The 27,472-nt window shown below is 41.2% G+C and overlaps 1 protein-coding gene and 1 long non-coding RNA gene across 2 annotated transcripts; both read right to left on the reverse strand.

Annotated features, from left to right (window-relative positions):
- Positions 1–1,453: 1,453 nt before the first annotated feature.
- On the reverse strand, positions 1,454–4,881 carry LOC112261060 (N-acyl-aromatic-L-amino acid amidohydrolase (carboxylate-forming) B-like). Its single transcript, XM_024436412.1, has 8 exons — positions 4,693–4,881; positions 4,441–4,513; positions 3,865–4,103; positions 3,387–3,582; positions 2,907–3,000; positions 2,337–2,444; positions 2,057–2,169; positions 1,454–1,891 (listed from the first exon to the last, which is right to left on the reverse strand). The coding sequence occupies exons 3-8, from the start codon at positions 4,101–4,103 to the stop codon at positions 1,556–1,558; spliced, it is 1,086 nt and encodes a 361-aa protein (XP_024292180.1). The 5' UTR covers positions 4,441–4,513; positions 4,693–4,881; the 3' UTR covers positions 1,454–1,555.
- Positions 4,882–18,973: 14,092 nt separating this feature from the next.
- LOC112261061 lies at positions 18,974–27,007 on the reverse strand. Its single transcript, XR_002955091.2, has 5 exons — positions 26,488–27,007; positions 26,232–26,348; positions 25,039–26,100; positions 23,929–24,950; positions 18,974–19,029 (listed from the first exon to the last, which is right to left on the reverse strand). It is a non-coding gene; the product is annotated as an uncharacterized LOC112261061 (long non-coding RNA).
- Positions 27,008–27,472: the final 465 nt, after the last annotated feature.

The following is a 27,472-nucleotide window of genomic DNA, read 5'->3' on the forward strand; positions in this document are numbered from 1 at the left end:
ACAGAGGGCATAACTGCACTATTTGTATTCAACCATATTCCCAGTCAATTTGCCGTGGTTAAATGTCGTGGTTTGCCCTTTCAGTTTTGTACAAATGCTGCTATCTATCCACGGTTTTTGTTTTGGGTGGGTTTAAATAGTCATGTTGGGAACAACATACCCTATACACTTCCTAATGAACTTAGTCACTGTGTCAGTGTATATGTCAATGTTATTCTTAGAGGCAACCTGGAACATATTCCAGTCCGCGTGATCAAAATAATCTTAAACGGATTCCGATTGGTTAGACCAGCGTTGAATAGACCTTTGCACAGTTACTTCCTGTTTGAATTTCTGCCTGTAGAAAGGGATGAGCAGAATGGAGTTGTGATCTGATTTGCCGAACGGAGAGCGGGGGAGGACCTTGTAGCAATCCCGGAGTTTTTGAAGTGTGAGTACTACAGGCGAAGTGTTGATAGAACTTCAGTAGCGTTTTTCTTGTTAAATGCGGCCTCAGAATATATGGTTTCTGGTTTGCACAACGTCCAGTGTAGCTCCTGGACGGCCGTTGTGGTATCGGCTTGAGGGGGAATACACACGGCTGTGACTGTAACCCGAAGAGAATTCTCCCGGGAGTTAATGCAGTCGGCATTTGATTGTGAGGTATTCTAGGTCAGGTGAACAAAAGGACTTGAGTTCCAGTACGCCACACCATGAGTAGTTAATCATAAAACATACACCTCCGCCTTTCTTCTTCCTGGAGAGTTCTTTATTCCTGCCTGCGTGATGTACTGAGAACCCAGCTGGCTGTATGGACGGGGGCAGTATATACGGAGAGCGCCATGAATCAGTGGAACAGAGTATGTTTCAGCCCCTGATGTCTCTCAGGAAGGAGGTCCTCCCCCTGAGCTCGTCTACTATATTGTCCAGGGACTGAACTTTAGCAAGTAATATACTCGGAAGCAGTGGATGGTGTGCACACCTCCTGAGCAGGACTAGAAGTCCACTCCATCCACTCAGAGCTGCCATGTCTATTGGTGCCAAGTTCATGATGCTGTTGACCTAAACAAGGGCCCCAGGACCAGTGGAAGCAATATAGCCCCATAGCATCAAAGATTCACCACCATATTTTTCAGTAGGTATAGGGTTCTTTTCTGCTTATGAATTCTCATTACGATAACAAACCCACCACTGGTGTCTGGCCAAAGAATGATATTTTCATGTCAGTGGGGTTAATTGGCCTCTAGACTTGAAATCCGTTGAAAACCTGTGGCTTGAATTGAAAACGGCAGTCCATAAGCGCAGAGGAAGGATATCAAGGATCTGGAAGGAGTCTGTATGGAGGAATAGTATAAGATCCCTCCCAATGTGTTCTCCAACTCATAAAACATTTTAGAAAAGGTTCAGTGCTGTTTTCCTCACAAGGTGAGGTGTGTGTGTAAGCATTTATCAGCAAATGCTGTCATTTCAATGAAGGATTTTTTATTATTATTTGAAGTTCATAACATTTGATCGTCTCATTTTACATAACTTTTTTTTAAATCCACATTTCATATCAAGAACTTGAAATTAGCTCTCAGTTGTGTTGTCCATTTAGTGAATCACTCTCCTCTCCATATTCTATTAGCTTCTGATAGCCTTCCCCCTCCATTTCCCCTTTAATTTTTTCTTCCTCCTCCATTTCATCTGCTGAACTTGTCCTCTTTCCCTGTTCTCCTTCTCTCTCCGATCGGATGGATGGTATCCCCACACTCCTCTGTCTTGCAAGAGAGAGAGCTATGCCCTTCTCATAGTATGCACATTCGTTAATGAAGAATGGATAGAGTGGCTCAGTCCCTTTGTACTTTAGTGTCTCTCCAGAGAAAGTCTGGAACACAGGGTCATTGGGTCGGAGGAGGCAGAAGTCCCGATCCTGAGAGAGAGGGGGGAGAGAGAGACAGAGGAGTTAAAGAGTGGAGGAGTGTGGGTATACCAAATCCTGACCCAGAGATTGCTTTGCTGTTACTTAGCAAGGAACTATTGTGCATCCCATACTGAGTGAGTGTCCAGTTGTTAAAGTTTCAAGGGCATTGTATACCTGGAGTTGAGGATGAATGGCGGCTGTAATACCGTGGGTCTCAAAGTCTCTTGGGTAGTCCACATTTTTCACCATGGTGTACACATCCACTTTTCCTCCTTCAAATTGGGTACCTGTGAAAGAGAGAGACAGCGAGAGGGGGAGAGAAAGAGGGGAAGAGAAAGCTCTGTGGGATGAATCTGAATGAGGGGTTACAATTCAAGCATGTGGGACAGTGAACTATTTCAATCTGAAAGCAGCGCTGAATTGAATGTTGGAAAGGATTCTGTAGGCCATGTACCTGAGTTAAAGAGGTGGACCCATTCTAGCATGTGCTGGACCCCTTCTTGCATTGTGGATAAAATATTGGACCTGACTACTCCATGGGCCTGAGGACCAATCTCAATCGCTGCAGAGGAAAAAAGACACATTTACATTAATTGCATTTCAAATACACATATGACCTAGTATGATTCCAATACATCGTACGCAATTATAGCATGTATTGCAACATTAGTTTTACAATTCCTGCCTTAATCTTTCTCTGGAGAGACACAAACAAATATATATCAAGGGTAGGACAATAAAGTCAGTCACGTATTTCCATTGTGATGGAAATACGTGACTGACTTTATTGTGCTATCCTTGATATATATTTGTTTATGTACAGTATGTACTGGCTGTATATGTGTTTTTTAAATTGTCAAAACAAACTCAATCAACTAAGCACCGTTAAAAATGGAAAAGAAGGTTCCATTTTAAAAGTATGAACAAAATCTAAATGCAGAGAGATGTGCATCATCAGACTACCATGGCAAAAAAACTGAAAAATGTACTGGTAGTAAAGAAGCCCACCTCCCTACTAACTCACCAAAGCCATGTTTGCCTACAGAATCGAGGGAATATGCTTCATTGAGGGGAAGGTCAAAGTGAATGAACCTCACAGGTATGTCAGACATTTGTCTCTGGAAAACAAAATCAATTGTCAATACCCCAGTGGAAACCTGACAGAAATCATCTCAAGATAACGTGGGTAAGATCATAGAATCGCAGATCTTTTTTTCCACCATGATTGTGTGTATCCTCAAAATAGATCTGGTTCAAAGTTCTTAGCATAAATTAGGCTACTATTCAAAGATCATTCCGAATTGTTAGAAGCAGACTAGTTAAGGCCAACCTCATTTTCTACCCTACTGAGTTCCTAAATTAATTGAAAAAAAAAAATCATTGTATACCTCATTAACTTTCATTCATCCATATTGATCTTTAAGAATAGAACTATCCCAATGTTCAATCTAATGAGAAAATGCATCCAAAATAATGAGTCTCTGTGAGGATTGTTTTCTCTTGCCTGCAGGTATCTGTAGATGTGAAGAGAGATCCAGTCACAGTCTGAGTAGGCGATGAGGCACAGGCCCATGTTAGCGGTAGTGTTGTGGAGGTCACACACCAGGTCCATGGCCTCTGGACTACCTTTAGGACCTAGCAGGGTGTTCAGCTCCTGGGACCGGACTATCTCATAGGGGGTTTTGTCTGTCACAGGCCCACTAAGAGGGAGAGAGAGAAGGATGAATGGATGGTCATTACCATCAATACTAATACAACTTTTGTCTCCAACCTCATCATCATGCTCTTTATCCCACTCATTCTCATCTCCTTCCTCACTTTCACCATTACCAACATAAGACCATTATCATGATCAACAACATTATACCTTTTGACATAAATGTCATCATCGTCATGTCTCTTTTCTACATTACTCATAATCACTATCATCACCACCATACCTTCTCCCTTATACTTTATCATCATAATCATCATCATCAGACCTAAGGGTGGCATGGGTGAAGCAGCGGTTCAGGTCTGTCTCTGTGTATCTCCGACACTGCTGGACAGCACGCGGGTTGGACATCACGGTCACCACGGAGATGTGGTCTTCTTCTTCCACCTTCCTCTTCCTCTTCAGCCGCTCTCTCACCAGGTACACTCCTGACAGCTCATTGCCATGGGTACCACCACACAGTGCAACGCGGGACACAGTCGGCAACACCACCTCCCTTCCTTCCATCTATGGGATGGCAATCCGAGTTACAGTATAACAGTAAAATGTCATTTTAACAGTATCACACACGTAGAAATGTCACCTGTACTAGCATTCTGTTTCTTGATATAGTAGCTCACTAGCTTAGCGTTAACAGTATGACGAGTTTAAAAAAAAACTTGGTTGCCTTGACGCATATTGTACCCACACCCCATAGTGACTTCTAGTTCTGTCATTCCCAGCTCTCATCCATTCTCTAATTGGAGGTATGAAAGACTTCCGGTTGCTGACAGAGCAGGTAAACAATACCAGCAAACACCATTGCTGCAGAAATCCATAAGAAATCATGTTGTCAAATTCTTACCTTGGCTTCCTTTCCTGGTCTGCAGCACGGCCACCTCAAGCTCACCGTGAACGTTTAACCTATGAACTTTCACCTATAACAAAATCACCAAACACACTTTCACTGAATGGTTTGAAATTAACTGAATGTCTGGAACTTGATTGAGATTTACAGATATTGAAACCTTAGATGCAAGGTAAACCTGTGTTTATATTTGTCCTTCACAAAGATACATTTAACTACTCTTTTTTAAAAGGATATCACAATTCTTACCCTTGCGGCTATCTTTCCCTTCCCTCTCTCCTGCAGTTCACCCTCTCCCACCCTCTCCCTGGCTATAATGCAGTTTCACTGATTCAGCATTCTCATCCCTCCCTCTCAATAGTAATGTAGCCTGTGCCGGCCTGTATGCTGTTGTACAACCCCCCTCCCCTTCTATGACACTCCTCTCCAGTGGACTGGCGGTACTGCACAGTGATGCAGACAGCAGTGTGTGTACTCAATGCGATGTGGAAACTCCACCCTTCTTTTCACACAGCCTCGGTCCCAACGGCTCTGTCCAGTCAGCCTGCTCCAAAGCCCCTCGCCAAGCAGGGTCTCTCACACACTGTACAATGTATAGGATGGTAGGTTCCAGTCAGCCCTTTCAAATGTTGGCTCAAAGCAAATCTGCTCCATTGACAGAGGCCAGAATTACATACTGTATAGTACACGTTGGGAGAGATTGCTAGCCTTATCATAAAATGTAATTTAAATATAAAGACAGAGGTGTGAGCCTGTGAAAAGAGAATTAATAGAGAATAGTCACACACAGTTCATTCTGAAGAATTCAATTGTTTTAGTGGTAACTTATCTTTGCAAAGGCTACACACCTCTAAATAAATGGTGTCTTAATCAAGTGTTTTTTTTTAAAGGTTCTGGACAGTGGACTTGAATTAAAAAGACGTAAAAATCAAGTTAATTACTATAATCATGTTCAATAAAATTAAATAGAAACAAATAGCTTTTTTTGCCAACCACCAGACCATGGAGGGGATAACCGATTCTCAGGTCAGTTGTAATTGGAGAGACTTGAAAAATAGTGTGAGGAATACAACACAAACGATCATTAGTGTATGCGCAGAGATGACTGACAGACATCCCAGCATCCAACCCATTTGAACAGTACCAACATTCGATGTCTTCCTCATAATAACTGCAAATGGTTTTAATGCAACTAGCACAACACCCATCAATTGAAACGATGTGAAACAAACAAAAGGGCGGGGCACACCCTGAGAGAGATTGAGACTGAGGAACCAGGTATATTAAGATCAAGCTTGATCCAAATGACAAAGAAATATATCCAGATGCACACAAATGACTTCATGTAACTTTTTAAAAATTTCATTGTCAAAATCTTAAGTAATCTCCACCAATATCGCACAGCTTGCACTAAACAAGACAGATATATTATTTTCTATTGAATTTCTTTGGCAACCAACTTTCCTTTTTTTGTTATCCAATTAATAACTGTGAAAAATATTCCACATAGAACTATATAAATGAGGGACAAAAGTATGAAAAACACATTACAGCAACCTGTTTGACATTCTGGTAGTAATTGCTTAAGACAGATTGTTTTATCTTAAAAACAATAGTGTCATATGTCCTTTTTACTAGGTTAAATTAAACTTCAATTGAAATTTTTCTTGAAATATGCATTTTCTTCGCAAAGGGATAATGGGTTTGTCGTTCAGTGGATTTTGATTGTTTTTAAAGAAATGTTTTACATTATCTGAGTGTGTCCACTCATTGGAGATGAGAGCAGGGATGTGAGGAAAGGACACTAAGAGAGCCAGCCAAGAACCAGACAAGAGGTCTATTTCTCACAACTTCAACTCAAGAGCACCCCTATAAAAAAGTTAATTTCACCATCTCATAATATCCATGACCATAGATTATGAGAAAGACAAGGCCCTAGTAAGAAAACCGATACAGTACAATAACTACTATTTAAGAGAAGGAACATACAGTATTCTGGGCACCCACTATTGATGTGTTGATACTGCATGATGGGAGTACTGCACAACGATGCGTTTCATAAAGCTTCCAATGAATGAACAAATACAATCATACTAGTAGACACCCCAAAACCTTTAGTTAATTTGTTAAATACACTTATCAACAGAAAATTAAAAATGAGAAACCTTCTCCAACTTCTTGAAGGCCACCAATCACTGTTTCAATGACTAATTATATTAACCGAGTTTCATTCCATTTAATTAAAAAAAGTTTACCCCCAACCACAAGGCTCTTGACGAAGCGAGGAACATTAGTATATAGCTTCACAGAGAGCGCTATCGGCACAATATGGTAGGTAGAGGTGTAACTGTTATCTAACCTCATCTGCTCTGGGCCCACGCCACTAATGCCAAAGACAGAGGAGAGAGGTTACTTTTATTCAAAACTTATGCCCAGTTTCATTTCATGTCCCTTTTCCTCACACCCTATGACTTTTTGCAAATGTGAAGGAGTACACAGTGTGATGAAGGCTCCACCTAGCCCTCTTATAGGAGTGAGGTTTCTGCCAAATTGCCTTCACCTAGGATACCCTTCAGATCTGTGAACACTGATGGGGTAGAAGCTGAGGAAAGAGGGGCTAGGGACTAAAATGCAACCAAGTCTTAGGAATACCCCGTTCACCCATTGGATCAGACTGCAGCATCTAGATCTCTTAGAACAGAGAGCCAGTGGAGTGAAACATCCACACAATGGGAGGAGTGTAGCTGTTCATTTGTAGGGTCCAATGAAGTAGGTTACGTCCTGAGAAACTTTCTAGTCAAAGACAGCCATTAAGAGGTCAGTATATTTCGGGACAGGACTCCCAGCTGCCTTTCTCCTTAGCCTCCCAGTAGCCTCCCTTATGTGAGTGGATTCACCTGTGGCGGGGTCGTCGCAGCATTTAAACCACTGCGCTGTGTAGTTATCTGTGCGAGTGCCTGATGAAAAAATAAATGAGATATTATTTAGTGTATTGGACCTGTGAAAAAGAGAAGCCGATTTATAGTGACCACACAGTTAAACTGCTTCCAAGAAACTTGTTTAATTGAAAACGATGTTCAAAGTGTGAGAGACAAAAACAGACAGAGAAGCACAGAAAACAGGCAAAAGAGGGATACTTGCTTTTCAGAGAAGGGTCAGTAGTAAAATAGTCCTGAAGAATAGTCTTGAAGGACAGACAAACGAACTGCTGGCTAGGTTCAGCTAGTTAAGCTAGCTAGCTATTCTACCAGCAGCATTCTACCACTTCGTCACCGGCTGCCTCCAGTTGTTCTTACAAGTAACCTCTCGGCACCGATGGAGCTCTCAAGGTTGTTTCTTCCACCTGTTAAATCCTGAGGAATCCTTGGCCCTCTTGTTGACGAATGCTAGCTTCCTATGCTCCCTCTGTCCGGTTATCCTCTCTTCACTGAATGGACGGTAATGTTCATATTTTAACACCTCTCTGTCCTTGTCGAGGTGCCCCAAGGATTTTATTGTTTGTAAAACTTTAAAACAATTGAGAGCTTTCTAGGGAGTTTTTCCTAGCCACCGTGCTTCTACACCTGCATTGCTTGCTGTTTGGGGTTTTAGGCTGGGTTTCTGTACAGCACTTTGAGATATCAGCTGATGTACGAAGGGCTATATAAATACATTTGATTTGATTTGATTTGAGAGCTCTCAGTTAACTTTATCTGCCAGCTTACAGTATATATACAGAATATACAGTACACACACTTACCTAGAAACATATATATTCACACACACACAACCAGTCAAAAGTTGACACCTACTCATTCCAGGTTTTTTCTTTATTTTTTACACATTTTCTACATTGTAGAATAATAGTGAAAACATCAAAACTACGAAATAACACACATGGAATCATGTAGTAAACAGAGGTGTTAAACAAATAAAAATATATTTGATATTTGAGATTCTTCAAATAGCCACTCTTTCCCTTGACAGCTTTGCACACTGTTGGCATTCTCTCAACCAGCTTCATGAAGTAGTCACCTGGAATGCATTTAACAGGTGTGCCTTGTTAGAAGTTAACTTGTGGAACTTCTTTATGTCTTAATACTTTTGAGCCTACCAATTGTGTTGTGACAAGTTAGGGGTGGTATACAGAAGATAGCCCTATTTGGTAAAAGATCAAGTCTATATTATGGAAAGAACAGCTCAAATAGGCAAAAAGAAATGACATTCCATTACTTTAAGGCATGAAGGTCAGTAAATCCCGAAAATGTCAAGTGCAATCGCAAAAACCATCAAGAGCTATGATGAAAGTGGCTCTCATGAGGACCGCCACAGGAAAGGAAGACCCAGAGTTACGTCTGCTGCAGAGGATAAATTCATTAGAGTTACCAGCCTCAGAAATCGGCAATTAAATATACCTCAGATTGTACCTCACATAATTCAAGACACTGACATCAACTGTTCAGAAGAGACCGTGTGAATCAGGGCTTCATGGTCAAATTGCTGCAAAGAAACCACTACTAAAAGGACACCAATAAGAAGAAGAGACTTGCTTGGGCCAAGAAACACAAGCAATGGACATTAGACCGGTGGAAATCTGTCCTTTAGTCCGGAGTCCAAATCCAACCTCTGTGTCTTTGTGAGATGCAGAGTAGATGAATGGATCATCTCTGCATGTGTGGTTCCCACCGTGAAGCATGGAGGTGGTGACATGGTGTGGGGGTGCTTTGCTGGTGACACTGTCAGTGATTTATTTAGAATTCAAGGCACACAACAAGCATGGCTTGTAACCACAATGTCACAAATAATTTGTATCTACCTTTCCAATTACTTTTAGAGTTTGGGATTAATTTGATTAATATTATGGTGTTTCTATTCTAAGAAAAACCAAAAACCATCCGGGTTTCTGGTAGGATGGAACTGAAAATATTGCGCTGTACATTGTGACGGCATGCAGTACAGTACTGGGCTATTTAGCTAAAGAATCCCTGTGTCGTGCGGGCACGTGGGAGACCCAATTCCCGACGAGGAGGAAGAAGTAGGCTGTCCTTGTAAATAAGAATTTGTTCTTAACCGACTTACCTCGTTCAATAAAGGTTACACTAAGAGCATAAGATTTATACACCATAATTTTCTAATTCTAATGTAACCAATATCCAAACGGAGATTCAGTCAAAATAAAATCTCATTGATTTATCAAGACCAGTCCCCATGCTTGTCTCAGAGCAGCGCAAAACAATGCTAAAATAGTTGTAGGCTATTGCTTCAAATCCTATTGCTTCTAACTTCAATATGCTCTTTAAATAAAAGACCTACACCATTTATAACAGCACATTACTCAACAATTACATATAGAGGATTGGAGGATATTTCTGTAATTCAGTGGTATTTATTCCCATAGTAATTCGTTATGGATCCATAACTAAATCAACATTGTCATTTTGAAAGAGTATTTTTATCATTATTTTATTAACGAAAGCATAGAGATGCCATTATTAGTTACATTGTTTTAGTTTGAACGTGCAGACTGGCTCTAAGAACAGAACATCGGGAACGTTTCCCTTGTCAGCACCATTATTAGTGCAATGCCCCTTAAAGTGTTGCCGTGTGCTGGGGTACACCCTCACTCCCCTCCTCCTCCCTCCCCCATGGGCTAGGTCGGTCTTCTGTGCGCGGCTCTGCAGCCCATCCCGTGACCCCTGCCCTCGAGCCTCGAACCTTGCCAGCTTTCAATGGATACAGCTGGAGACCTGCAAGACAATACCTTTGTGCGCCACTCGGGAGCCATGAACAATATGACCAATATATATTACCCTGCTAATAACAGGGTTCATTATATATCTGTGAGAATATCCAACTGGCTTTTATATAAATAATCCTAACAAAATAAAATAAAAACCTTAGCGTAACAACAGTTTTAGTAAGTAATACTGAAGTTGTGCACAATTATCAGATTCTATTTAGGTTTATGTCGCCCATTCATTGTCAGAGACACAGTAGGACCCAAAAGCATAATCAGTGCTACAACTCCCCCTTGCGCTGGTCTGGGGCAATGAAGTGGTTATGCAGGGAACCGTACTAAACCACAAATTACATCTAAGTCCCACATCATAATCGCAAAACTTTTAGTGGAGCAACCACTGTACATGTACAGACAATCCATTTGATATGAAAGTAGATCTCTTTAAATTATTTTGCAAGATTAAACTTAAGGACGTGTTCTCTCAAAACACTTTTTCAGGCCTAGAAACCCAACAAAGAACTGGTACCCATTTTAAGCCCAAAAGCAAATTCTGTCCTATGGTTAAAAACTCTTCAATTAATACCCATTGTAGGTTAGTCGAACAAGAAGCCATGTCAGTATATTCGAGAAAAACAAACCACATTCAGAAGAACCTCACTAGAACAGAAGAACAGGAACGAGATGAACTAATGAAAGATTCATCTTTGGTTATTAAATCTGCAGACAACAGGGGTGCTGTGGTTGTTTTAGACTATGAAAAATACAAAGAGATTCAGAGACAACTCAGTAAACGTTTCTATAGAAAACTGAGTGTTGATTCACACAGGTGTTCCAAAGGGATATATGCTCTAATCTGGAGCAAGCCCTATTAAATAACCTTATCTCAAAAGCTGAATACTGTCAGGATTCACCTAGGGGTCATGATTTGGGGCTGTACAAATGTTTGATGTATTAGAATAATTGATTATGCTCATGTGATATTAATAATAATAATACCCCTCCCGCCTTACATTTATAGGGTCCTAGACTACAGTTTAACAATATATTCATTATATAGTTTTAGAATTATTCCACAGTTGTTTTCTCTCTCACTCACTCACAATGTGTGACTGAGACAGAACTCTGCAGGGGAGTGTGGGAGACGAGACTACTCAGACATTCCACACTAAATCAACTTTTATTGCCTAGCTTTTAGATAAACACTGCAACTCTATGTTTATACAGCTGTGGATGCAGGGTTTTGGTCTCAGGAGTAAAAAGGTAATGATGTGGTCAGTGACATCACTAAGACGGAACTTCGGTTTAATAAAACAACTTGAGACCTTTTGTTTGATGCAGAACTTACTCAGAAACATGCGTGCTATGTTCCTGTTTGTCAACTTCTGTCTGCAATTGCATTAATAAAGGTTTTTGAATTTTTTAATTAAAGATAGTCATAATGCTAATTTCACCCAATGAACCAATGATTGACAAGAAAGGAAAAAATGAACCTAACAATACCTTTGCTGCAAATGTGACATACGTCCATGCCTCTACATTTTGCTGAAATTATACAAACCTAACACACAAGGCAATTATTCCGCCAGACCAGTGGTGGCAGGAATGGGCTCAATGTCAGAGCCATTGTTGAACTTCGTAGACTTTTATTAAAACTCATGTGCAAGCATTGCCATCATATGGGAAAGACTCTATATACTTCATAAACAAGATCACACCAATAACAGGTTTAACAGAAGAATGTATTTTGGTCACTTTAGATGTTGAGTCTATATAACAGCATTCCCCATACGGGGGGCTGGCAGCCCTAGCTCACTATTTGAGAGACAGAGATACTAACAAATACCCACCAACAACCTTTATTCTAGAGCTGGCTTGCTATGTTTTAATGTCTAAGTATTTCAGGTTTGATGATGAATACTATCTCCAAACGAATGGAACATCGATGGGCACAACATTCGCTTCAAGCTATGCAAACCTTTACGTGGGTCTTTTTGAAGAACGTTTTGTTAATAATGAAAACTAAAATCAATTTTTGAATAAAGTCCTGAAGTGGTATCGTTATATTGACTACATTTTTGGCATATGGGGAGGAACGGGAGAAGATCTGTCAGCATTATTACATGACATTGACCCCAATCTCAAATTCACTATTGAATGTGCTCATTACCACGATATGTGGATTGAGAAAACAAATGGAACCCTGTTTACAACTCTGTATAGAAAAGAAACAGACATAAATACTCTATTACAGGGGGACAGCTTCTACCCTGAGCCATTAAAAAGAGGACTTCCAAGAAACGGTGTTTTCAGACTGCGCCGAATATGCCACTCCACAGAGGACTATCTAGAAAAAGCAGAGGAGATGAGCAATAGGTTTCTAAGAACAAGCTATTCTCCACAATGTGTGGATGAAGCTCTTAATTTGGCATTGGGGAAAACACAAGATTAAATGCTAAAAAAAAAGAGACCACTAGAGCTAAAGAACACTCTGTAATGTTCACAACCACATTCTTTCAAGATGCTGTCAAGAAACACTGGCATGTTTTGTCATCGGACCTAGTTTTGCCAGCTGAATTTAAGAATCCACCACTTATTGTATATAGGAGAGGTCGCAATTTACGCAATAAATTGGTCCATGCCAACTGCCAGCCACAAAAGAAAAATCAGCCAGGCTCTTTTACGCCCTCTTCCAAATGGTAGCTATAAATGCAGAGGATGCGCGCAGTGCAACAATATGATGAAGTGTTAATACTTCTGCCACCCACATACAGGAAAACGGTTCCAAATAAATTACATTATTACGTGCTCCACAAATAAATTACATTATTACTGCTATGTTATCTACATTATTAAATGTCCATGTGGGCTGGGCTATGTAGGTAAAACCTCTAGTTCTCTCAAACAGAGAATCATAAAACATAAAAGTCTAATTAGGAGAAAAGACAGGGATTATACAGATTATCCACATTTTAAATGACCTTAAACATGACATTTCTACTTTTTAGATTGTGTGGCATAGAGAAAGTTAAGATATCAGACAGGGGAGGTGACATTAATAATATTCTGAGCGAAAGAGAATGTTTGGGGATTTTCACCCTCCAGACATTATTTCCTAAAGGTCTTAATGATGAAATGCCTATGTATGTTATGTTGTGAATTTGAACATGAATTATGCCCCTATTTCAGATTAATCTGATGGTTTTCTTGCGCTGTACCCAATGATTTATGAAAACTTGCTTGGTAGGTCGATGTCCTCATTGTGGTTTTACAGACGTGTTTAATACGTTTTATGTACACACTTTTTGAATATTTATGAAATGCATATTGTTATATTTGGAAGCACTTGATTTCCCTCAAATCCAACCCCATTTGATGCGTGGAACGTATGTGGGTGGGGCAAGGTCTACATAAGGGTGCTTAATTGAAAAAACTCAAAAGCTCTGACGAAGGCCGATACGTAAAGCTAATTAAAGAGCAGTGATACTATCAAGAGCAGTGTGTGGATTTCCTCCTTTTATTAAACTGTTACCATCCACCTGCAAAAAAGATAGGTCAGATGTGCGAGTGCCTTTTGAATTTTGAGTTTAGCTAGAGTGACATTTTCATGCTCCAAGGAGAGAACAAGGCACTCACAGCTAGGGTTGCAAAGGGTCGGAAACTTTCCATGTGAAGTTAAGCCCAGGAATTTGGGGAATTTCTCTCAAATTCATCAAAAAAGTTAGCTTATAACAGTGAATCTTTTTTTGTGGGACACACAAGGCAATTCTGGGTCTTGTAGCATATTTTGGTTAAACTACCTCCAATTCAATGGAATTGCAACCCTCTGCATGCACAGTGCATTCTTCAATCACATGTGCAGTGCACTCTTCCATCACACTGATGAGATGCTATTGAGCCCACACAACAACCCTGTCTGAGCCAAGGACTACATGATTTCTGGTAAGTTTTGATTACAATACTGGGTGGGGTGAATACATTTTACATGACATACATGACTTTTTGTTAACTAGTAAATAGTAGCCTACAGCAAAGTGTGTTTAAAAAATTTCTGCTAGTTAGTTTTTGCTACCATGTGGGTTTTAGCGTGCTTGAGCCTGCTAACTGAGGAGTGTTAATTCACCTGTTCCCATACATGTCTCATTTAAAAAATGTTTTATCTTACAAAGGAGTTGTTTAATCTAACTGCTTAACTATTTATCTGTACATGGAATTGTTTTGTTTTTTTCCACAAATTTTTCTAGTCTTTACAGGAAAATGCCACTATGGAAAATGGAAAATGCCACTATCTGATGTGTGGAGACATTTCACTGCAGCTAAATGAAGAAGGAAAATCTGTGTACATTTGCAAATACTGTGCCAAATCATATGTGAATAATGCAACAAAGATGCAAAATCATCTGGCCAAGTGCCCAAAGTTCCCTCAGCGCTCACAACAAGCAACCTCTGACAAAAGTCCCTCTACTTCTATTCAAGGTGAAAATGATGAAATCAGACACTTTATCGATAACAACAGCTCATGGTCCTCCTGGAACCAGAAGTTTTTTGGACTCCATGGAGGAACGTAGTCAGAGAAATGCTGAAGATGTCTTGCTCGAGCTATGTATGCAACTGGTTCACCTCTGCTGTTCACAGGCAATGTGTATTGGAAGATTTTTTGAATGTTCTTCGCCTAGCATACACCACTACAACCAGACATGCTTTATCTGCTAATTTGCTGGATGCAGAGTTCAACAGAGTTCAAGTGAAGGTCAGGCAAATAAAAGAGAAAGGAGACTGTATTGCAATCATCTCTGATGGGTGGTCGAACGTTCGTGAGCAAGGAATATTTAAGTACATCATCTCCACCCCTCAACCAGTATTCTACAAGAGCACATACACAAGGGAAAACATACACACTTGTCTCTACATTGCAGATGTAGGCAGTCATCAATGACCTTGGACCACAGAAGGTATTTGCACTGGTGACAGATAGTGCTGTGAACATGAAGGCTGCTTGGTCTAAATTAGAAGAGTCCTAGCCTCACATCACACCCATTGGCTGTGCATTGAATCTGCTCCCCAAGGATATCATGGCACTGAAAACAATGGATACACACTACAAGAGAGCCAATGAAATGGTTAGGTATGTGAAGGGTCATCAAGTTAAAGCAGCAATCTACCTTACCAAGCAAAGTGAGAAGAATAAGAAGCTTGAAGCTTCCCAGCAACACCCGTTGAAGTGGTGTTGTCATCATGTTTGACAGTCTCCTGGAGGGGAAGGAGTTTCTCCAAGAAATGGTTATATCACAGTCTGCCGAAATGGACAGCCCCATCAAGAGGATCCTCTTGGATTATGTATTTTGGGAGAGAGTGGAAAGCAGCCTGAAACCTATAGCAGTAGCCTTTGCACGGATTGAGAGAGACAATGCCTTCCTGTCTGATGTTCAGACTTTGCTTGCAGAGGTAAGAAAAGAAATCCGTACTGCCCTGCCCACTTCACTGTTGCTCCAAGCAGAGGAAACTGCAAGAGCAGTTCTGAAATACATCAAAAAGCATGAAGACTTCTGCCTGAAGCCCGTACACGAGGCAGCATACATGTTGGACTGCAAGTATGCTGGCAAGAGCATCCTGTCTGGTGCAGAGATCAACAAGGCCTATGATGTCATCACTTCTGTGTCTAGCCACCTTGCCCTGGGTGAGGGCAAGGTTCTTGGCAGTCTGGCGAAGTACACTTCCAAGCAAGGGCTTTGGGATGGAGATGCAATATGGCAGTCGTACCAACATATCTCATCAGCCACCTGGTGGAAGGGACTTTGTGGATCTGAGGCTCTTTCCCCTGTTGCCTCCATCATCCTCCAAATCCCACCAACATTAGCCGCCTCAGAGACAACTTGTCCTTCTTTGGGAACACACACATTAAAGCCCGCAACTGGCTGACCAATACGAGGGTTGAAAAATTGGTTGCTAACCAGGCAAATTTCAGGCTTTTTGAGCCTGACAACAAGCCATCCTCAACAAAGTTGGAAAGTGACAGTAAAGATAAGGCCTCAGGGTCTGATGTTCAAGGGGTGGACATTGAGGAGGTCCAGGGAGAAGACATGGAAGCCTGAGAAAGACAACCAAAGCTTTAGTTTATAGACTATAATTTTACAGATGTATGTTGAAAAGGTTTTTGGGAGTTGCGATGGATCATTGGGGATCATTCAATATTCCTCTCTTTTGTTGTTCAGCGAAATCATCCCATGTGAAGAGTCAACTCAATTCCCTCTTCAAAGGGGGAGACACTCTAGACCCAAACTGTTACAGACCTATATCTATCCTACCCTGCCTTTCTAAAGTCTTTGAAAACCAAGGTAACAAACATATCGCCGAACATTTCGAATCGCACCGTACCTTCTCCGCTATGCCATCTGGTTTCTGTGCTGGTCTGCCAAGCTCAAGGTCCTAAACGATATCATAACTGCCATCGATAAAAGACAATACCGCGCAGTCTTCATCGACCTGGCCAAGACTTTCGAACGTGTCAATCTCCGCATTCTTATCAGCAGACTCAAAAGCCTTGGTTTCTCAAATGACCGTGAACCAGGCGAGGCTGTCATTTGAGAAACCAAGGCTATTGAGTCTGCCGAAGAAGATTGGGAGAATGTCATATAAGAACACAATACATACTGTGAAGCATGGGGGTGGAAACATCATGCTTTGGGGCTGTTTTTCTGCAAAGGGACCAGGACGACTGATCTGTGTTAAGGAAAGAATGAATGGGGCCATGTATCATGAGATTTTGAGTGAAAACCTTCCATCAGCAAGGGCATTGAAGATGAAATGTGGCTGGGTCTTTCAGCATGACAATGATCCCAAACACACCGCCCGGGCAACGAAAGAAGCATTTCAAGGTCCTGGAGTGGCCTAGCCAGTCTCCAGATCTCAACCCCATATAAAATCTTTGGATGGAGTTGAAAGTCCATGTTGCCGAGCAACAGCCCCAAAACATCACTGCTCTAGAGGAGATCTGCATGGAGGAATGGGCCAAAATACCAGCAACAGTGTGTGAAAACCTTGTGAAGACTTACAGAAAACGTTTGACATCTGTCATTGCCAACAAAGGATATATAACAAAGTATTGAGATAAACTTTTGTTATTGACCAAATACTTATTTTCCACCATAATTTGCTTTCTCTCATTTTGTCTGTCATAGTTGAAGTGTACCTATGATGAAAATTACAGGCCTCTCATCTTTTTAAGTGGGAGAACTTGCACAATTGGTGGCTGACTAAATACTTTTTTTGCCCCACTGTAGGTCTATAACAGTTTGGGTCTAGAGTGTCTCCCCCTTTGAAGAGGGGGATGACCGCGGCAGCTTTCCAATCTTTAGGGATCTCAGACAATACGAAAGAGAGGTTGAACAGGCTAGTAATAGGGGTTGCAACAATTTCGGCTGATAATTTTAGAAAGAGAGGGTCCACATTGTCCAGCCCAGCTGATTTGTAGGGATCCAGCATTTGCAGCTCTTTCAGAACATCATCTATCTCGATTTGGGTGAAGGAGAAGCAGGGGGCCTGTTGGCCGGGGTAGGGGTAGCCAGGTGGAAAGCATGGCCAGCAGTAGAAAAATGCTTATTGAAATTCTCGATTATAGTAGATTTATCGGTGGTGACAGTGTTTCCTAGCCTCAGTGCAGTGGGCAGCTGGGAGTAGGTGCTCTTATTCTCCATGGACTGACTGTGTATATTGGTTCCTGACTTCCCTGAAAAGTTGCATATCGCGGGGGCTATTCAATTCGACTTTATGGATCTAGTCCCCCGATGAGATGAAGTCACAAGTATTTGGACAAATTCACTTCTAGTGTAGTCAAAATTGTAATATTCCTAGCAAATGACTACATCAAGCTTGTTGGATTGGATGCATCTTCAGTTTGTTTCGGGATATTTTATGCAGTGCCATTGGACAATACAGAAAGTTATTTGCTGTACGGAAAAAGAGCGGGAGAGACAGACAGTCATGCCATACCTCAATAGTCTCTAATTGGTGAAATTCGTGTGGAGACTTTCTCAACATTCCATTTACAGCTAAATATCAGTACTGTATTGTGCTGTATCTTATGGTGGCTGGCAGGAAAAGAGGACACACAAAACAAGTCAGACACTCGCGGTAGAGGGTTTTTCCACCACAGCTCCCTGGCCTTGAGCGTCTGGTAGACAGTCTTCTGTTGGCCCTCGGTGCCGTTCTCTCCCTTGCTGCTCTGCATGACCCTGGAGAACTCCACCTTCTCATCCCAGGTCCCCAGCAGCACATAGTGGGCCTTCCCATCCTTATCCATCACCTAGACGGAGATATGGAGAGATACAGAAAAGGCAAAGGAACCAGAAATACAGGTGGAAAGAAGGAAAGGTACAGATTTCTGTCTTCTTGATCTCTTGATTTACCACATCAATGTCTCCAGACTAGAATTGAAGAGAGAAAAATTGGGCATAAACCAATACCCACTGGCAAATAATCATAAAAGAAAAATACACCTACAAGGGTTTTTCTTTATTTTTACTATTTTCTACATTTTAGAATAATAGTGAAGACATCAAAACTATGAAATAACCAAGAACATTTTAAACAAATCAACATATATTTTATATTCTTTAAATGGCCACCCTTTGCCTAGATTATAGATTTGCACTCTCAAGCAAGCTTAACCTGGAATGCTTTTCCAACAGTCTTGAAGCAGTTCCCACATATGCTGAGCACTTGTTGGTTACTTTTCCTTCACTCTGCGATCGGACTCATCCCAAACCATCTCAATTTGGTTGAGGTCGGGGGCTTGTGGAGACCAGGTCATCTGATGCTGCACTCCGTCACTCTCCTTCTTGGTCAAATAGCCCTTGTGTTGGGTCATTGTCCTGTTGAAAAACAAATGATAGTGGGACTATGCCGACTATGATGTTGTGCACGGTGGTGGTGACCTTCTTCCATGTGTAGTGGTTGTTGCACTTCTCAAAGATGGCATGGATTGTCCCTACGGGAGAGGGTCAACGAATAAAAAATTCTGTAGTGCTGAAAACAAAGGCCATATGTATCAAGCGTCTCAGAGAAGGAGTGCCAATTTACACAGAACAAAAATATAAACGCAATATGTAAGGTGTTGGTCCCATGTTTCATGAGCTGAAATAAAAGATCCCAGATAAGTTTCTTTCAAATGTTATGCACAAATGTATTTACATTTGTCGTGACTTGACTATAACATAGATCTGAACACTTATTTATCTAACTATGTTAAATTGTTACCCGATTAAATTAATCATGTAACAATTAACTCATTAGGATCTAGGGCACTACAAGAGCGGTTCTTTAAAGAGTTACCATATCCCCAATTAAACTCTAGAAGGTCTTTAGCTATCACATTTATAAAAAGTCAACTTATTAATCATAACCTCGTATCATATCATTCTGACCCATCATAACCTTCTTGGTCTGCATAAACCCGAGCCTTACTTATGATTCAGTACTACACTAGTTGGTTTAATTATTTATTTACAAGCTAATTAAATTGTAACTAGATAAACATACACACTTAATAGATTAAAAACAGGTCCCAAACGGAATAACAACAACGTGGCTGCTTGTTAAAAAAGAGATGGAGGGGGAGGGAGAGAGGGGGACAGAGACACTTAACATTGGCACTTTCAAAAACGACTCTCACCAAATACATTTAAACTCAGTTTTTCACAATTCCTGACATTTAATCCTAGTAAAAATTCCCTGTCGTAGGTCAGTTAGGATCAACACTTTATTTTAAGAATGAAATGTCAGAATAATAGTAGAGAGAATAATTTATTTCAGCTTTTATGTCCTTCATCATATTCCCAGTGTGTCAGAAGTTTACATACACTCAATTAGTATTTAGTAGCATTGCCTTTAAATTGTTTAACTTGGGTCAAATGTGTCAAATAGCCTTCCACAAGCTTCCCACAATAAGTTGGGTGCATTTTGGCCCATTCCACCTGACAGAGCTGGTGTAACTGAGTTAGGTTTATAGGCCTCCTTGCTCACACATGCTTTTGTCTATAGGATTGAGGTCAGGGCTTTGTGATGGCCACTCCTATACCTTGACTTATGTTGTCCTTAAGCCATTTTGCCACAACTTTGAGTTTGAGTTTGAGTTTATTTTTTATTTTTACAGGGACAGTGCACATAAATCAACGTTTCAGTAAAAGTGCCGGTTTTAGCCAGCCGGCTAATTTTCAACCGCAGTCCCTGGGCAGGTTATTAAAAACAATTACAATATAGACAATAGTAACATAGAACAAGCAAGACATAGCAACATAGGATAAGCAAGACATAGCATACAGACAGAGCAACATAGAACAAAAAGCAGCAAGACAAAATTCATAAAAGCAACAAAGTGTTTCCACACCTCACAAGCTACAGACAACAGACAACATGGAAAGCGGCAACACACAGCTAGGGACCATGTTCACAAATCTGATTGACCTTTAGCCATGTCTTCAAGCATTTTGTGAAAGTGTGATATGTGGTGCAGTTATGTGTGTCTGATGGCAGTGTATTCCAGACATGGGAAGCTCTCACAGAGAATGCAGATTTACTAAAGGTGCTTTTCCTTAGGGGAACTATACAGTCACCTCTCATGGCAGACCTTGTGGATCTGCTGCCATATGTCTGGGTTTTCTGTTTAACAAAAATATTGAGTGGAGGGGGAGCCAGGCCATTAAGGATCTTGAATACAAGACATGCGTCGGTGTATTGCACAAGATTTTCCCAACTCAAGAGCTCATGCTTTCTAAGGATGTGACAATGATGATGGCTGTTGGGCTTCCTATCAAGCACTTTGAGAGCCTGTTTGTAGACAGACTGAATAGGTTTTAATGTTGTACAGCAAGCTTGGGCCCAACTAGTCAAGCAGTATGTTAAGTGGGGGAGTATCATAGATTCGAAGTACAGTTTTGCTACCTCTGTAGTCAAACAATTTCGTATAAATCGGAAATTAGCTAGGTTGAATTTGGTTATTTTAATTACCTTTTTCACATGCTTTTTAAAAGAGAGGTTGGAATCAAGTATGATGCCAAGGTACTTAAAATCGGATACCACCTGGAGCTTCTCCCCTGACTTTGGAAGTATGCTTGGGGTCATTGTCCATTTGGAAGACCCATTTGCGACCAAGCAAATGTCTTGAGATGTTGCTTCAATATATCCACATAATTTTCCTGCCCTCATGATGTCATCTATTTTGTGAAGTGCACCAGTCCCTCCTGCGGCAAAGAGCCCCCAGAACATGATGCTGCCACCCCCGTGCTTCTCGTTTGAGATGGTGTTCTTCGGCTTGCAAGCCCCCCCTTTTTTCCGACAAACATAACAATGGGCATTATGGCCAAACAGTTATTTTTTGTTTCATCAGACCAGAGGACATTTCTCCAAAAAGTATGATCTTTGTCCCCATGTGCAGTTGCAAACCTTCGTTATGTCGATATAGGACCAGTATTACTGGGATACTTTATATAGATAATTTTGTATCCGTTTCCTCCAGCATCTTCACAAGGTCCTTTGCTGTTGCTCTGGGATTGATTTGCACTTCTCGCACCAAAGTACGTTCATCTCTAGGAGACAGAACTAGTCTCCTTCCTGAGCAGTATGACGGCTGTGTGGTCCCATGGTGTTTATACTTGCGTACTATTGTTTGTACAGATGAACGTGGTACCTTCAGGCATTTGGAAATTGATCCCAAGGATGAACCAGACTTGTTGAGGTCAACAACAAAAACTTCTGAGGTCTTGGCTGATTTCTTTGGATTTTCCCATGATGTCAAGCAAAGAGGCACTGAGTTTGAAGGTAGACCTTGAAATACACCCACAGGTACTCAAATTATGTCAATTGGCCTATCAGAAGCCATGACATTTTCTGGAATTTTCCAAGCTGTTTAAAGGCACAGTCAGCTTAGTGTATGTAAACCTCTGACCCACTGGAATTGTGATACAGTGAATTATAAGTGAAATAGTCTGTCTGTAAACTGTAAATTGTTGGAAAGAATTACTTGTGTCATGCACAAAGTAGATGTCCTAACCGACTTGCCAAAACGATATAGTTTGTTAACAAGAAATATGTGGAGTGGTTGAAAAACAAGTTTTAATTACTCCAAGAGTATATAAACTTTGTGTGTGTGTGTGTGTATCTTTTTATTTTACCAGGTAAATTGACTGAGAACACATTCTCATTTACAGCAATGACCTGGGGGAATAGTTAAGGGGAGAGGAGGGGGGATGAATGCGCCAATTGGAGGCTGGGAATGATTAGGTGGCCGTGATGGTATGAGGGCCAGATTGGGAATTTAGCCAGGACACCGGGGTTAACACCCTACTCTCACAATAAGTGCCTTTGGGTCGTCAGTGACCATTTTTTCTTAACTGCTACAATTGATTGGTGGCGTAGTCCACTATAATAGAGTTGGCTCATAGTTTAATGGTTGGGAGTTCTAATCCCACATGGGGCAGATATCTTTTTTTATTTACAATATTCATCCCGTGCCCACACACTTCTAATTCTGAAATCTGAAATCATACCTGTGAGCGTGGTCACCCTGGTAGCAGTTGTAGGTTTTTATACAGTACCCGAGAACAATCTGTGAGTTAATTTGACCATTGGAAAAAGAGCTACTGCGTAAATATTGAAATGTGGGTTTGATTGAATTCCCACTTTCACCTAAATGCATTTTTTTATTGAAGGGGTTGGGCAAAGGCTGAAATTGGCATCGAGAGTTACCCTTTAATGAGAGAGTCATTTCATGACATTAATTATTCAAAGCTGTTGACTCACCAGGGGATGTTATGAAATCATTAAGCTGCAGATGGTATTAATAAGCTTGTTCAACATTGCAGCCGACTTTGAAGGCTTTGATGCTATCCTAAATGGCCATAATCTGGTTCAGACTTAAAATATTCATGATCAAGACCAATTGAAATCAATAAAGTCTGACATTGCCAGGTCACGTGACAGGCAAGAGGTATTTCCTGGGTGGATTTGAGCAAACATTACACTGATAGCATTCCGGACATTGTACGGTATCCCATAGGAAGCAACCTTTTATGGTGCATACAGTCACCTTTAGGAACCGACACAAAATAACCCTGCTTGAAGTACCCGAGTACTGGCTAAGGAGACCAGCTCAGAATTTCCAGTACAAAAGACAAGAGCAATTTCCATCACCTTTGCAAGTCAGATTTTCCACATATATTGCCTTGGAGTGTCTGGGAATGGTGATGATAGCGTGTTTAGTATACTCCCGAGTGGCACACTGGTCTAAGACAATGCATCTCGGTGCAAGAGGCGTCACTACAGTGCCTGATTCGAATCCAGGCTGTATCACAACTGGCCGTGATTGGGAGTCCCATAGGGTGGCGCAATTGGCCCATCTCATCCGGGTTTGGCTGGGGTAGGCCGTCATTGTAAATAAGAATTTGTTCCTAACTGACTCGCCTAGTTAAATAAAGGTTAAATAAAAAACTACTGCATTGTTAGCTCTACTTTTGTAAAAGGAGCCAACAGGGACTATTTTGGAAACTCCTCAGCTTCACTTGGATGGATTTGTCCTTGATGTCGCCCTACCCCTCTACATGTAAACTTGGAGACAAAACTACAATTCAAGTAGAGGATACACAGAGCTGGCAATCACCCGTTCACAAAGATGTGCAACTAAATTAAAATACATGCTAATGAGTTTCATTTCATTTCCTAAACTGAATGAATATTGAATTGGGCCCCAACCCTGTTCAGTGAAGTAGAGGTCTTACCTTTTTCCTGTAGCCGCTGGCCCCCATGGTGAGCAGGGTGATGAGCACATCCGGGCAGGGGGAGGCTGATGCTTGACCTGTAGACAGAGGGCAGTCAGCATCATACTAAAAGGGCACAAACACTTTCTAACCTGAACCCTTACTAGGACTGTATCAATTTCAGTACCAATACTGATTCCTCTCAATTATTTGTTTCCTTAAATGGTTCCAATTCATATAATTAATTGATCATTATTATGGCTTTGAATGCCTCAAATCTAGCCCAGTTGTCTCCAACTCCAATCCTAGAGAACATTATTAGAGGTAAAAGGAAAGGAATGCACTCAAATCTATATTCTTAAGTAAAAACAGAGAAAGGAAGCTTGAAGTCAACAGTCAATCACATAACAAGGAAAAAAGGGGACCAGCACTCACTTGAAATAGTTGCAAACTGACATTTCTGTTTATTTTATTCTCATATTTTAGGCAACATATCCTACTACAACACATACTACCACATGCAGGTCTTTATTGTAGCCAAGCACTAACATACCTGATTTCATGACATGTTGATTATTTGAATCTGGCGTTAGTACTGGGCTGGAATATAATCCAGCACACCAAGTAGCTTCCCCAAGATGGGCATTAGATCGAGACCCTGTGCTACCAAAATGAACAAACTTCCAATATTTCAGAGGGGAAATGGAATGTGTCACCAGCATAAGACAGACAGAGACAATACAGACACACAGGAATACAACAGAGCACAGAGACACTGAGGGCTGGCGGAACAATTACACTAGATGAGCCCTATGATAACAGTAAACTAGTAGCTAATCCAGGTAATAGCAACTTTACACAAAAAGGTTGCAGGCTTGGTTCAAACACATATGGCCCATAGTGATATGAAACAGCACTAACCTGGATACATTCTGCTGATCTCCTGAAATAAAAGACTCAGCAATTGTGGCACCACCTACTGGAACCATGAAGTTTTTGTCCAGGCTTTGTACAAAGGCATCGATTCTTCCAACACAAGCCCCCTGAAGAGATTATGAAAATAACCTAACTTTGCTATGCCTATGGAACGGAAAAATATGATTTATGAAAGAGGAGTTGGAGCAGTTGTACCTGCTGAAGAAAGTGCATACACTTGGATGACTGCACTCCATAAGCATTGTTGACAACATGGAGGATGTCATATTTGGCACACATTGTGGCTAGCTCCTCCAATCTGCCAGAACAGAGGAAAGTCATTATCAAATAATGCCCTGGTAATCTTCACCCAACATACACTGTAATAATATGGAAGTATGCTTCTGTGAGTAATGTCATGAAGTCGACTATACAATAAAACAGTATGCAGACTATACAAATAACATTTGTTTCCAGTGATACCAGTTATAATAGCACATGATAATAGGACATGGACATTTTATTTGTTACAGCTCTATTTAACCATGATTGGATGGCAAAGCAAGAAGTAGTGGAGTGGACACAAATGATGTTCTCTGCTCCCAGCTCTTGCATCTTAAGGTCCACAGACTCCAGATCTGTTCTCAGCTCATCGCCTTCCAAAATGTTCTCACCACCATGGGTTCAAACCCTGTTCATGGTTACAACGAGCAAAAGTGGTCAATGTTGGGGTTGGACAAGAGTTGCCTTGCATGGGAGCTACAGTGGGGTAGTGGACGCATAACATTTGCCGGCATGAGCAGAGCGCAAGATACTTTATTAAGTGTTTTCATGTGTGAGCCGTGCGCCGAATTCTTGAAAATAGAAACAGAGAGAAATGCTGCACTAAGCAGGGATGAATGAACGGGAGCGTGTCACACTCTGCAAAAGTTAGGCCCTACGAGTCAAGTATAGCATGCATTTTAGGCTGCTCTTAGAAAAGTTAAGTCATTTTCAAAACTAGCTGAACTGATAGGTGCATCTAGAGCAGGAATGGGGAGTACAAGAAACTGTAGGGCATAACTTACTTTTATAATGTTACAGAGAGTGGTATTGAACACGGTCATGCTAGTACTTAACCTGCAGTGATCATGGCATTGAAGCAGGACTTCTGGTCAATGAGGGGCCAGATGATGTAGCGCGCCTTTGGTCTCTTGTGGCGAAGTGTTAGGAAGCACAGTGTCAGGCTCATCCTGGTTGCCATTGGAACTACAAAACAACTGGCCACACTTTGCACACCTGTAAACATACACAATAACAAACAAGCTAGGAACAAAAGTGTGCACATAGTGTAGCTTTACTACAGAACTGGCGGTGTCCATTACTGTCATACATTTATCAGTAGGCTAAATGCAATTTTAGTTACACACCTGAGTTTTAAAATGTCCAGCACAACTGAATTAGTCAGCTTGCTCAGCAGACTGGAACCTGCATCCTTAGGTTGAGTTGCAGCGATGTCACTAGATCGTCCTATCCCATGTATTAACCTGTATAAAGCAACACACACATATCTCATGATCATGACTCCACTGAACATGTATGACAAAACAGGTAGCTACTTGGAATTTAACAAAGCAATTTAACAAAGCAATATAAAAGCAACAGTTAATAACAGTTAATAAGAACCTGTAATGTCGTCGGGCCACCAAACTAGAGGCCACTCTGCCCTCCCTCTCACCAACACCACAGTTTCCAAAGAAGTTGTTGCTGTCCATCACAGCCAGTTCATTTTGCTGTTTGGTTCCTAGTGAATACACCCCTGATGTAGTTACTGTTGATGTTCAAATACTGGAGAGTCGAGACCAAATCACGGACGCTGGACAGAGTGGATTTCAGTTGTAACAAAAGGCAGTTTTAATGAGTCAAAGATATCTTGTCCTGCAGTTTAACGTGCACGGACCTATTCGCATAACTCAGTAGGGAGTTAGGTGAAAAAGGGACCTATACAAAGGTTACAATCATTTTTATACATAGAATAAAGTAGGTAGAGTCTTGTCGCCTTCTGGATGGTCCTGAAGGGTTGGAGGCGGACCTGCTCTGGCCAGAGCAGGAGCCCCATTGGTGCAAAGCAGAGTCTTCTGTTCTGAGCACCCGACCAGTAGAGGGGGGGTGAGGTGTGTGTGTTTAGGCAATGGTATTTGTGTGTCAGTGGGGGTCGTGAGGCAGGACAACAGAGAGGGGGCAGTTTTATGGCTGGGTGTATGTGTTCTTGCGATGGAATGTCTTTGTTTCCTGGGGTCGTGAGACAACAGAGCTGAGGGGGTAGTTTTAGGGGGGGTAGTTTTATTGCTGGGTGTGTGAGCTGGTTCCTGTTTTAGCAGGGGTACGTAAGATGACTTGAGTCAGGCGGTTTGGCTTGGCGCTGTATAATATATGAGCTATGTGTATGAATGTTTACATATATATATATATATATGACATTACCTGGCAAATGTGCAACTGATCTGATCATCTTATCGAAATAATAGAATTTGAAGGAATGTTATTCGGATATTAACGTTACCTGGTCCAAAAGCTGTCTAATCAGCTGCTCATGACTGCGACGTGCCTGTGACCCCTGGCGAATGTAGGATGCCGACACAATCTTCTCACTTATGGAAAAGTTTTCACT

Source organism: Oncorhynchus tshawytscha, linkage group LG10 (assembly GCF_018296145.1).
Source record: "Oncorhynchus tshawytscha isolate Ot180627B linkage group LG10, Otsh_v2.0, whole genome shotgun sequence".
Classification (NCBI taxonomy): Eukaryota; Metazoa; Chordata; class Actinopteri; order Salmoniformes; family Salmonidae; genus Oncorhynchus; species Oncorhynchus tshawytscha.

Excerpts from the sequence above, each read along its gene's own strand:
- LOC112261060 (XM_024436412.1), bottom strand. The coding sequence starts at position 4,103 with ATGGAAGGAAGGGAGGTGGTGTTGCCGACTGTGTCCCGCGTTGCACTG. Across the intron at positions 3,583-3,864 it reads TTCACCCATGCCACCCTTAG|TGGGCCTGTGACAGACAAAA; the intron begins GTCTGATGATGA and ends TCTCCCTCTTAG. Across the intron at positions 3,001-3,386 it reads ACATCTACAGATACCTGCAG|AGACAAATGTCTGACATACC; the intron begins GCAAGAGAAAAC and ends TTTGTTTTCCAG.